Raw genomic sequence first — 13096 nt, 5'->3', positions numbered from 1 at the left:
GCATGACCGCGCAATTGTCACTGAAAGCGCTAGAGCGCTGAAAGCTGAAAATTGGGCTGGGAAGGAAGGGGGCGAAAGTGCCCTGTATTGTAGTGGTTAATAAAGCTTATCGATCATCTTACTACGCTAAAGCTCTGCACAGTTTTCTCCCTACTCTGGTTTCTGTTGCGACAGCTTGCTGCCCAGCCCGACTCCTTATCCTGTGCTTGCTGCCCAGCCTGCTTCCGCTGATCCCATTGCCTGCTACCCAGCATGACTCAGCTACTTCTGTGCCTGCTGCCCTGCCTGACTTCACCAATTCTCTGCCAGTTTCCCAGTCTAATTTCACTGATCCTCTGTCTGCTGTCCAGCCAGACTCTGAACCCATGTTAAAGGTACCCTAGCACTGGGGTACCTGCTGTCTTGAGGGACTTTAAGTATTTCAGCTCTCTCCAAGAATCTGGTCGATAGAGCACCCAGCCAGTTTACAGATCTCAACAGTGGGGCACACAGTCCGTTGCCAGACCCCAGCGGTGGGGCACTCATTATTATTGTTATTTGATCCTAGTGGCAGGGCATGTTTCTGGTTACCTGACTTTGGAAGTAGGGAATGCGGCATGTCCGAAGTCCAAAGATTTTCTCTTTGGACTTATTCAGCATGTAGATCTCTCACATGAACTTGTATAACAAAGGTTGGTTGAAGCATCCGGAGGCCATTCTTAGAGGGGAGGAACTGTCAGGTACGGGATTGCCTACTGTTGGCACTGTGGTTCCCAGACCTGAAGGAAGTAGTTCCAGTGTCCAGCAGCAGGTGACTCCAAGTCTTTATCGGATGCTGGCTGTTGGGAGGGTATTTAGCCCCCCTCTATTATTTCATGTTGCTGTGGGGTTCTGCCTGTGTACACAATGTACCCGGCTCCCTGTGACTCTGATCCTTAGCCTTCTCACACCTGCTTTTACCAGCTACAATGTACCTTCTCCCCATTGTGGCTCATTTCTTGCTCCTCAACCTGATCCTACTCTGCTTGTTTCTGTTTACCCAGCTGTCAAGGATACCGACTGCAATCATTCAGCAGCAGGGATGACCAGATCAGCATAGCTACACTTAGACCAGAATATATATGATTTAAGTTTATTAACAGCAAAACAAAATCCATCCAAACATCAGCAAACATGAACGTACACGTGAACCAAATGACAAAACACCTAACAAGCAGTCTAACAGAAAGCCTAACTAGAAACAAACTGGATAAAATACATACCAAATGGGGAACACAGATAAACAGGGTAATACTGGACATGCAAGGAAGGAGGGAACCAAGACTAGGATAAGGAACAAGGGAAGCAGATACAAGGCAGCAGCGTACAGGGTGCAGGGCAAGCACAAGATCAGGAGAAGGGTCAGTATAAATTAACAAGCAGTATCTGGCGATCAAAACATTGAAGCACAAGGAACATGTAGAGAAGGAACTAAATACCCTCCCAGCAGCCATCAACAGGTGGAGACTGATACTGGAAATCGCTGGCTGCTGGGAAACACCCACTGATGGACACTAACTACAACATTACGCAGTGCCACCAGCAGGTGATCCAGGTCCTGATACCCATCATCTGTACATAGTTTAGTTATTTAGTGTAGGTAGGTTTTACTTTATTTTTGTCTTTGTTTAGGTTCACTGGGTTTTGTATTCTTTGGTGTATTGGATAGTTGTATGTATTCTTGCTTTTGTCACTTGTGTTATCTTCATAATAAAACATTGCTGTTATGCAGTGTTTGAGCGTAGTGATTTCTGTGCAGGTTCATACATATCTGGTCAAGACTTTCACAGAATCCCAGCACAAGGTATCTTGACACAAACATGTGTCAAAAGTCTCAAAGTGACACTGTCAGCATTGTCTGAAAGACAACCTGAGCAAGTTCAGTACTGCAGGAAAAGGAATAGTACCTTAGTGAATTTGAAATTGACAGGGATTTATCCTCTGAAAAAGAAGAAGCTAAACCACCTGCAACCTTAGTCAGAAAATCTGGGAGTACCAATAAGGTCATCCCAACTTGGCGCTTGTCGTATACGATTCGTACAGTCATATAGCCTAAACCAGCATCATGAGAACAAATGCAAATTCTTACTTGTTCAAGAGAAGTGGATTAAAGCTACAGATGAAAAAGTGGATATCTCTCAAACAGCTCCCAGCTTGGAAATTTACAGAACGCAAAAGTATAAGCCCATCAAAGGAAACAGGCTACATAAATCTGGATGGAGAAGATCTTCTACCCAACAATGGATAGTAAAAATGAGCAGCGGGGTGCTTTTATACACTGCAACCACTACAAGTCCAGATAAAGGAGCTGCCATGTCATTGCTGTGCAAACGTGTAAGTAAACACCCAGGCCAGGGGGCTGAAATTAAATTAAAAGACTCAGACATTCACAAGCAGAGGGTTCAAGAATATTTTTTTAATGAGGTGTAAATTAAAAACGCATGTCTTACATAGTTACTCTTGTACAATAAAACATTTCTTTTTTTTACAATTAGCTTGTCAGATAACAGCTCAAAAAAATGTAACAGAAAGAACTGATTGAAAAACATGTATTGCATTAACCTGCCTCCAGAATAAAATACTACATCTCAAAGTACCATATTTTTAAACTGTAAAGAAAATGTTAGGAGCACATATACACTTGCATCAGAGTGCCCTTTAACATGCGGTATAGTTCCCGTGTAGCTATTGCAGTCATTGTTTGTATCTCATGTCTAATTAGCTTTCAATCAAGACATTTCTTCCCCCCCCCCACACATAAATATGATACTGCATATATGTTTAGAAATGCAGACCACAATAAAAAGTGCAGACGGGTCCAAGGTGCAGTCTACCATCCGTTTTTTTTTTTTACGTTAGCGGAGGGTGAGAAACCCCAATTTGAGGCTGACATCTCCTGCAGATAATCACAGCCAATCGCATGTAATCACACAATGGAGCATTTACCTGTGACTGAGTGGCCCTGTAGGTAATCGCTGCTGGAGAAATTACATGTTAATCGCAGTGGAAACCTCACTGGGTCTTCCGCATCTAAATCGCAAAGGGCCCCAATTAGAAGGCCTCATAGGTATGCTTTCCAAAACGAATTGAAACTGGGTCAGACCTCTTGAAAAAATTTCTCAAGGCATTTGTTATTAAAAAAACATGTTATACTCGCCTGTCCTGCACAATAGTATTGCACAGAGCAGCCCTGAACCTCCTCTTCTGGGGTCCCCTGCCAGTGATCTTTGCTCCAGCTCTCATTTTTGCCCCCATAGCAAACCCCTTGCCATGGAGGCAGACGTGTGGGCTTGCTCCCAAGCTGGGCTGTGTGCGCGCCCATAGAAACACACAGCAAGGTTTGGCTCCGCCCCTGCTCTTTGCTCACAGGATCTGATTGACAGCAGCAGGCAACAATGGCTCCTGTTGCTTGCCTGATCCTCCTGTGTAAAAAAAAATAAAAAATAAAAAATAAAAATAAAAGGGTGGGGGGGGAGAAAGATTGGCAGATGGGCACAGCGCTGGATCGATAAAGGACTCAGTTAAGTGTTGGGGGTGGTGGCAAGTGGCAAAACATTTTTTACCTTAATACAGTGAATGCATTATGGTAAAAAAAACTTTTAGCATTAGAACCACTTTAAACAGAACAGACAGGGTAGGGAGGAGTCAGTACTCCTCTTCAGCTGTGTGTACATTTCAGCTTGAGATACTAAGTTCTATAAACGAGACATTTTAGCACAGCAAGTGGGAGAATACAAGACTGTAGTTTCAACTGTATGCTTTAAAAAGAAATATAGATTCAATATATTACCTGTCAATTTTTAAAATTATATATATTATATATATATGGACCACTTAAAGGTCCAAGCTTTTTATTTATTTTATATATATATATATATAAAATAAATAAAAAGCTTGGACCTTTAAGTGGTTGTAAAGGCAGGTTTTTTTTTATCTTTATGCATTAAGATAAAAAGCCTTCTGTGTACAGCAGCCCCCCTCATACTTACCTGTGGTCCATCTAGATGCAGGAGCGCAACCTCTCCTCATTGGCTGAGACAGCAGTGCAGTGTCATTGGCTCCCGCTGCTGTCAAAGTCAGTCAGCCAATGAGGAGAGAAAGGGGATGGGGCCAGACAGCGGCTCTGTGTCTGAATGGACACAAGGGAGCTGTGGCTCGTGTGCTCACATAGCAAGCTGCTTGCTGTGGGGGTACTCAACAGGAGGGAGGGGCCAGGAGCACCAAAGAGGGACCCATGAAGAGGCGGATCTGGGCTACTCTCTGTAAATCCACTGCAACAGAGCAGGTAAGTAAAACATGTTTATTATTTTTAACTAAAATAAAAAAAAACAAGACTTTACAATCACTTTAATAAAAAATATATACTACTTTTTTTTCACATGTGGGTTTTTAACCAGAACTAATGTAGCCCCTTAAAGCCTATAAAATCCTATACAATTCAGCATCCTGTTTCAGTGAAGATTTACTAAAAGCTTGTTATGCAGCTTCCAGGTTTTGCTAGTTTATCAGGCACCCGGTTTCCTAGATCAATCTATCCCCATGCAGCTCATTCTGTTCACAGGGTGGAGTACCACCCTAGAGCTAGGGAGTGTCCTGAGGTCACGGTATGCAGAACCTTCCCTCCCTTACAACAATACTACACTGAAAATTAAATTATGGATGCAGAATACCAACCCATAATAAAGCGTTTAGATAAAATTTTATTGAGAGTGTGCTCCACTGTCCACACAAGAGTGTATGAACATAGAGTGTGCATGTGTTTTAAGTTGTACTCCTCTTCCTAGCATATGTTAGCCATTTACAATTTAGGCGCCTCTTTTATCCTTATAGCATTAGGAAGAACACGGGAATCATTAAAGGCTCTTGCACTTAAACAGTGATGATATGAATAGCCAGAATAGACAAAAACATTGAGTCATATTATCAGTGTTCAAGGCACAATCATACATTTAGAATGACATATCAACACAATGCAGCAATGTACAAAGCAGGAATGGAGAAAACTATTTTTCAAATACATTTTAAAGTTTTCCTTAAGAAATTAGCTATCTGCATAAAATATTTTATTAATTAGAATATACTTCATTATGAAAAATGCTGCTGGTAAAGCAACAAAATGAAGAAAAAAGTTTTTATACTAATCTTTTCTCATAGAATATGTTTTGACCCTCAAACAATTAAATGCTAATATTAAAAACGGGAATTTTGCCAACTGTGGCATATAATGTAAGTTTATTTGTAGTACAAAAATAAAATGGGTAAGAATAAGAAGATGGAAGATCTACAGCCAACCTTTTTTTATTGACTTGTGCCAGAGGAAGCCACTCAGTAGAAAGGAAGGAAGCAAACGTCTTTGCTTAATATGGATGAGCTCAGACTTCTTCAGATCTTTGTATGAACCCACCTGAGCTATCCCACTGGGAAGTGGTCACCCTGCCCCACCCATCATAAGTGGCAGAGGCATTCCCCACCCCCCCAGCCGCCACAGGTATACAAGGGATGTATATACAAGTGTGGCAGAAGGGCGGGGCATGCCTCAGCCACATACGATTGGTGAGGCACAGTGCCAGCTTCCTGGTGGGATAGCTCAGGTGGGTTCAGACTAGGATCCGAACTCACCGGAGCACCCCCTACTTAATAACACGATGCAAAAAACAATCTTGCACAGTACCCCCATAGCAGTCAGTAGACAACCACTATTATTCTACATTAAACTGATAAAAGCTGATAACCAATTGGTTGGCAGGAGATGCAGTACTTTATTTCTGTTTTCATTGATTCAATAAAAGGCTTAGAAATGAATTGTGCCCTGTACACACGGTTGCAATTTCCGAGGGAAATCCAATCGTGTGTGGGCTCTATCAGACTTTTTCTGTGAGAAATTCAGACGGAAAGTTTGAGAGCTGGATCTAAAATTTTCCAACAACAAAATCCGATCAGACTTTTTCCAATTGTTTGTAGAGAATTCCGATGAACAAAGTGCCACGCATGCTCAGAATAAATTACGAGACGAAAGCTATTGGCTACTGGCCTCTACATAGTCCCGTCGTACGCAACAAACGTCGCCGCGTTCAGAACGATTGGATTTTCCGCCAACTTTGTCCGACCGTGTGTATGCAACACAAGTTTTGGCCAAAATCTGTCGGAAAAAAAAAAAATCTGATGGATTTTGTGGTCGGAATGTCCGGCCACGTGTATGGGGCATAAGTGTTAATAAGAACAGAACATATTGCCCATAGGCACCAATCAAAGGTTTGCACTGCAGATATGACAGCTGGAAGCTAAATGGTTGCTAGTGGCAACAAGAAATGTTTTCGATAGCAGGGTTTCATCCATAAACCTCAGAGATATTCAAAGTCAAGTTACCCATAGACATGAGGTAATGGTTCCATAATCTGATAGTTTTCAGTCAGATTGGAAGATGTCAATGAAGCACTCTGGGACAGTCCCTTATAACCATTGCCTCTGGGTAAAGCTGTCAGATACATTAGAAGAGATTGTATGCTACTGTTTTCCTTGACTTAACTTGGGATTGGGACTAGACTTCCCTGCAATATCAAGTCTCCTCTGCTCTATACCTTTGCTGAAACAGGAATGTTCCTTCTAAACCATAAATTCCTGTTTATATCAGAAGCTGTGCCTGCTCATATTGTATGAGGTTTGAAATATGCATGCGTGTCCAACCATTTCCCTTATCTTACTGGCCATCAAGTATGACGTTTCTGTTCTTTTGTATATTTTTATGGTATGCATTTCTTAAATAACACAATTATGTTTTTCAGCATCTGTCAATTTCATCTGTCAATTTCAGAAAAGTCTACCTCTAGGGCTCTAGATTGTTTTTGAAGGTTAGTACCATAGAAATACTTAAAAAAATTAATGTGTGTAATTTTACTGTTGTAAAACATAATAGCCGCCCCCCCCCCCATCAGACAACAGTCATTATATAGCAGATGCTGCTGCAGTGCCTGGCAGTATTGTCTTGCTTTTGTAAACGCACAGCTTTCTGTCTTTGCCATGGTGAACTGAAGCAGTACCTAGGCTGTATGTTGAAAATCTCTTTACAACAGCTAAGAATCAAGGAAGAGGGTTAAACTGCATTGTGTGTAACAGCAATATAGCAAACAAACAGCAGCAGCAGAACTGTCTTATATAAGTTTCAGTTCCTAAAGGCCTACAATTTTAAAGCTCATCTTCAGGCAAATTTGCTGTGACTTCTCTCCTTCCCAACCACCCACTTCAAACCCATTCACATTTTTTTTGAAACCATTGCCAAGCTTTATTTTTACTCACCTGAATGACCCTCCACAGCACCTTTTCCAGGAGTGAAGACTGGTTGGTGATCCAGTTACCACTCCTGAAGTCTTCAGAAAGCTGTGGGGTACCCACCAATGGACAACCAACTTAAGGTGTCCACATCACCAACCACCAACATGGTACTCCAAAGAAGGATCCTAGCACTCTACAGTTAAGAAAAGAGAAAAAAAAAAAAAAAAAAGTCTAGGGACCTGGCCCATCACTTGATCAAAGATTCAGGAGAATATTTAGGGCATTTCGATTTTTTTTTTTTTTTTAATGGGACACTTCGCTTCTGCTCTTCTTTGATGTTATTTAGGGGATGCAGAGCCAGGTGAAAAGCCAACTTCATAAGTATTAGGTAACTTCTGCAATCCTGATGTGAACATCCAGCAAAATTAACTTTCTGCTGCCAATCTCACACACTGCAGTTTAGACTGCGGTAGTCTGCCTGACTTATTGGGTCTGTTAAAAAGATAGTACAAACAGGATTATGTGCTACGCACAGTAACCCCTAGCCATTAAGTTCACTTTACTGGAGTCCGATCGTTGAAAAGACCATACTGATAAATTGCTGTTGGCTAGTGAACTTGCATATTGCTTTTTTGTCTTAATCAGTTGGTCCCCAAGTGTATGTCCCCAATCATTTAATGTAGAAGTCAGACAGCAATACTGTGTGCAGGCAAGGACAAAGACTGGGGTAAACCCGCTTGATCTTGGACAGTTGCAGAAGGGATTCAAATTGTTTCACACAGGCTGCCCCATTACCCTGCACCACCAAAACAAACAGATCTTTTCAAGTGCAGGTCATCTGTAGAAGACATCTCACAATAATGAACACATGTTGGGAAAGACCAGATGGAACACTTATAATGGTTGGCCCCTGTCCTGCAGGGTTGGTATTATGCTTGCATGCTAGTCTTGTATAAACCAAATATTTCCCCGGCATTTTTGTAAACCCCTAATAGATACGTATTGCTTACCAAAATATATATATATATATACCATAGATAATGCAAATTTAAACCATAACTTTAAGGCATTGTGTAAATGAACTGAACGCCACCCCCAACAAAATCACAAGTAGGCAGCCAGCTAGAAAGTCTTTTACATGTTTAAGCAGTCTTCTGACACTCCCTGAGCGGCAAGCTCAGCAAGAACATTGTCCAGGTAGTTTGCGTCAGGGTAACCGTGTCCAGTTATGTTCGAGGTCATTTCCGTCTTGTGATGGATTTCATTCCACACCACAGTGTCAGATTCACCCGTTGTGCTTGAAACACCAATGGTGAATATCAATCTCCTTGCCCAGGCAACCTTTAGAAGTTCTAGTACCTAAAAAAAGAAAAAAAGAAATAAAAAATGTGACGTGTAATGTGATAACAAAAGTTATATTTTTACAAATTGACAAGTTGCTATAGTACTGTGAGTTTTTCCTGAATCTTTTAGGGATTTCTCATGTAGGGCAGATATATTAGACTAATTCAGCTAAAACTGATATTTTTGTTTTGCACATCAGACACATTTTACTGAACAAACACACAATACAATATTTTCACCAATGTAAAATGGTTGTAAAAGGCAGAAGGTTTTTTGTCATCTTTATGTAATCTAAGATAAAAAGCCTTCTGTGTGCATCAGCCCCCCCCAATACTTACCTGAGCCCATCTAGATCCAGTAATGTTGCAGGAGTGTCTCTGCTGCCCGAGACTCCCCTCATCATTGGTTGAGACAGCAGCGCGGTGCCACTGGCTCTCACTGCCATCAAAGTCAGACAGCCAAGGAGAAGAGAGAGGGGGCGGGGCCACAGCTCCGCGTCTGAATGGACAAACGGAGCTGTGACTCGGCTCGGTTGCCCCCATAGTACTTTGCTTGCCGTGGGGGGCACTCAACAGGAAGGAGGGGCCAGGAGCTTTGAAGAGGGACCTTAGAAGAGGAGGATACAGGTGTCTCTGTACAAAACCACTGCACAGAACAAGTATAACATGTTTTATTTTTCTTCTATCATTTTAAATATTTTTATTAGTTTAATGTTGCTTTTCTGTTTATTTTTATTATTCTGTATTTAATAACATTTATATCCTTTACAAACACTGTGGCTATTTGCTGTTCAGCAGAATTTGTCTAGTGTGCAGTATATGGTATTCTTTAGCCATAACACAATGCAGTAGAGTTACACTAGATACCCTTTGATATTTCTTATTTGTGCAATTGCTGACAAGCTGTTTGAGACGCTTTTATTTATTTTTTTAAATCGGACTCCGGTGGCAGAAAAGTTCCAGAAATCCCTGTTGATATTACAAAGTCAAATGTGCTCTCCATAAACAAGTAAATGAGAAATCAAGCTACAAGAAAGAGACACATGCTATAAACACTACTGAGTATTAAACTGACCGCTGGATTTTTGGAGAGATTTAAGTGGCTAACGAGTGATTCCCATTTATGATCAGCTAAAAGTATCTAGTGAAACCGATATTTAATCTCAATCATCTATTCCCTTATAAGAACCTTACATAGCTGCTTTGTAAAGTCTCAGACCCTTTTCTAAATTCTATGTAAAAGAATGGAGACTTGAAAAGTAAGTGTTTTTAAGTTATTTAACTGGTAAATGCCATCAATAAGGCACTTTTCTGCTACAGTTCTATCAAATTATGCAGCGTTTTCAAGCAGCCAGTAGGTGGCACCGTATATTCAAACTAGCTACCGTATATACTCGAGTATAAGCCGAGATTTTCAGCCTCTTTTTTGAGGCTGAAAGTGCCCCCCTCGGCTTATACTCGAGTCACCGCTGTCTGACTGCCCGAACAGCGTGTCGAGCAGACAGACAGCGGCCATTCTACCTTTCAAAAGCCGCGCCTCCGCCTCCGCCTGTGATAGGCGGAACACTCAATTTCCCAGCAGTCAGTGTTCCGCCTATCACGGACATCGGCTCATCCTCGGATGAGCCGATGTCCGTGATAGGCGGAACACTGACTGCTGGGAAATTGAGTGTTCCGCCTATCACAGGCGGAGGCGGAGGCGCGGCTTTTGAACAGGGGAATGGCCGCCAGGGCGCCGACGAAGAGCGGCGATCCTGGCATGGGACGACACGGAGGCTCGGGACGGGACGACACGGAGGCTCGGGACGGGACGACACGGAGGCTCGGGACGGGACGACACGGAGGCTCGGGACGGGACGACACGGAGGCTCGGGACGGGACGACACGGAGACTCGGGACGGGACGACACGGAGGCTCGGGACGGGACCGGACGGAGGTTTGGGACACAGGTAGGCTGGACACACAAGGCTGCACGGACACACACACACACACACACACACACACACACACACACACAGGGATGGATGGATGGATGGACACACACACACACACAGGGATGGATGGATGGATGGACACACACACACACACAGGGATGGATGGATGGATGGACACACACACACACACAGGGATGGATGGATGGATGGACACACACACACACACACAGGGATGGATGGATGGATGGACGCACACACACACACACACAGGGATGGATGGATGGACACACACACAGGGATGGATGGATGGACACACACACAGGGATGGATGGATGGACACACACACAGGGATGGACGGACACACAGGGATGGACGGACACAGAGGGATGGACGGACACACACAGGGATGGACAGGCATATCTCACCCTCGGCTTATACACGAGTCAATAGGTTTCCCAGTTTTTTGGGGGTAAATTGGGGGCCTCGGCTTATACTAGGGTCGGCCTATACTCGAGTATATACGGTAAACAAAAACAGTTAAACAGATCCAATTTAAGCAATCTAAAGACAAAATTCCAATAAGCTTTATTTACTGGTCATACAATATAACCTCATAGCTGCATAGCAGTTTTAGAAAAAACACCACATCTCTTAGTGAAATTAAGCAGCACATATAGGTTGCTACTCCTTCCCACCATGACAATGCTGAGAAGGCCAAAATCAGAAAAAAAGTGCCGTGCTACCATTATACAATGACAATTTTGTTCTATATCTATCTATATCTATCTATATCTATCTATATCTATCTATATCTATCTATATCTATCTATATCTATCTATCTATATCTATCTATATCTATCTATATCTATATCTACATATACATATACACACATATATATATAAGTGAATAGTAACAACTTACTAATATGTGGCCTGTAGCAGTATAATAGGGCTCCCCAATGTGGCCAACTTGTGAAGTACTTAAAGTGGATTTAAAACCAATTTCTAAATGACTTCCATAGTGCTGATCTATACCTCCATGTGTCCTTACCTGTCAAAAATCTCCCCTTTAGCTGTTTGGAGCCCTGCAATACTCTGGATTCTGTGGGTTGGTCTGTTTTGTCAGAGGGAGGAGTCGTGATGTCAGTAGACTCCCCCGCCCACCTCTACACGCCCCTTGGCCAGGTATCATTTTTCTTACACCAAACTTCTGCTGTTCTCATGGATTATGCCCCATGATCACCAACATCCAGTCAAAACCCAGAAAAGGCACCACATGACTTCAGCATGCCCAATCATGCTGAGGTGTAGAGCAGCCAATCCTGGGAGAACTGAAGAAGAAAGGAGGGGGATGTGAAGTACACAGAATGCCTCTCTCACACTTGTGCATGAGATAAGGAAATCACATGTCACTCACAGCAAGGGGAAAGAAACTGACACCTATTTATCTGTGTGTCCATTTTTAGCTTACCGAAGATAGATAACAGAATTGCTCAGTGTTGGATTAACTCTTTGTGGCAAGACTGGCCACAGATGACATAACATCCTCTGTTGTAACAGATATGAGTCTTAATTAAAAAAAATATATTTGGGGTTTACATCCACTTTAAGCAAGCCTAAACTAAGGGAGAAATGACCCTACCACCCTCCAAATGGCGGTTTGAGTCCAACAGTGCTCAAACACCTAAAATACAGTGTAGCACAAGCGACTGGGAAACCATTGGGGGGGGGGGGGGGGAACAAAAAACAAAAAAACAGGTGCTCCTTCCCTGCCCATATACGATGTCACCAAACCTGTAAAAAAGCCAGGAAGGCGAAGGAGAAGATTAGTAATGGTGGCTGCAGCACAAGAAATGGTGACCACCAGCCACAAACTCACAAACCACTGCCACAGTTTGGGCCCAGAATAATGAATATGCAGAGTCCTGTGAAACCAGAACACAGATTAGGCATATTCAGCAGTGATGTAGGGCTGCCACAGAAACTGTGGACAGAAACGGCTTCCAGGATTTTTCAGTATAAAAGCATAAATCTATCAGTGCTCACTACATTACTGGAGAGACTTCCAGTATTACAGTATCTGCCATAAATCTACCAGCAGCTGATAGAAAAAAAATCCAGAAAACAGCTGAAGAAAACATGTTATCGCCTGAGGACACTGGCAAAAAAACTGAATTATGCTGGTAGTGGGCAGGGTTATCCTGTGCTGGTCAACATCTCTCCTGTAGAAGGCAGTATAACCCCAAAGGATTAGGACTTCCCGTGCTCATCAATTAATTAGATTGAAGTACTGTATATCTACCTACACATTTGCTTTTAGTTGTATATGTTTTACAGGTCAGTCCAGTAAAGGAAAGTTAGAGCAAGTTACTAGTTCCAGTTATTGGTTTTGAATTCTGTGAGTTAACATTAATTGAAGTAAAGAATAATATGCAGACAACATTTTTGGCTGAAAAACAAAACAATTATAATCAATATAAAAGAAAAAAAAAATACTTGAAAGTAAAAGCCTTGTATGTATGATTAAAACG

The 13096-nt window shown here is 42.3% G+C and overlaps 1 protein-coding gene across 3 annotated transcripts in view; it reads right to left on the bottom strand.

Annotated features, from left to right (window-relative positions):
• Positions 1-2414: 2414 nt before the first annotated feature.
• LOC143958911 (putative E3 ubiquitin-protein ligase DTX2) overlaps positions 2415-13096 on the bottom strand; it is a 106465-nt gene continuing 95783 nt past the window's right edge. For all 3 annotated transcript variants that reach the window (XM_077467894.1, XM_077467896.1, XM_077467895.1), the window contains one exon: positions 2415-8646. In XM_077467894.1, coding sequence (XP_077324020.1) covers positions 8422-8646 — 225 coding nt within the window. In that variant the 3' untranslated portion in view covers positions 2415-8421. The remainder of the gene's footprint in view (positions 8647-13096) is intronic.

The sequence above is a fragment of the Lithobates pipiens genome, unplaced genomic scaffold, assembly GCF_037356315.1.
Source record: "Lithobates pipiens isolate NorthernLeopardFrog02 unplaced genomic scaffold, aLitPip1_a1.2 Scaffold_64, whole genome shotgun sequence".
NCBI classification, from domain to species: Eukaryota; Metazoa; Chordata; class Amphibia; order Anura; family Ranidae; genus Lithobates; species Lithobates pipiens.
The sequence above is the reverse complement of the archived record's forward strand: the minus strand, read 5'-3'. Positions and strand labels throughout refer to the sequence as shown.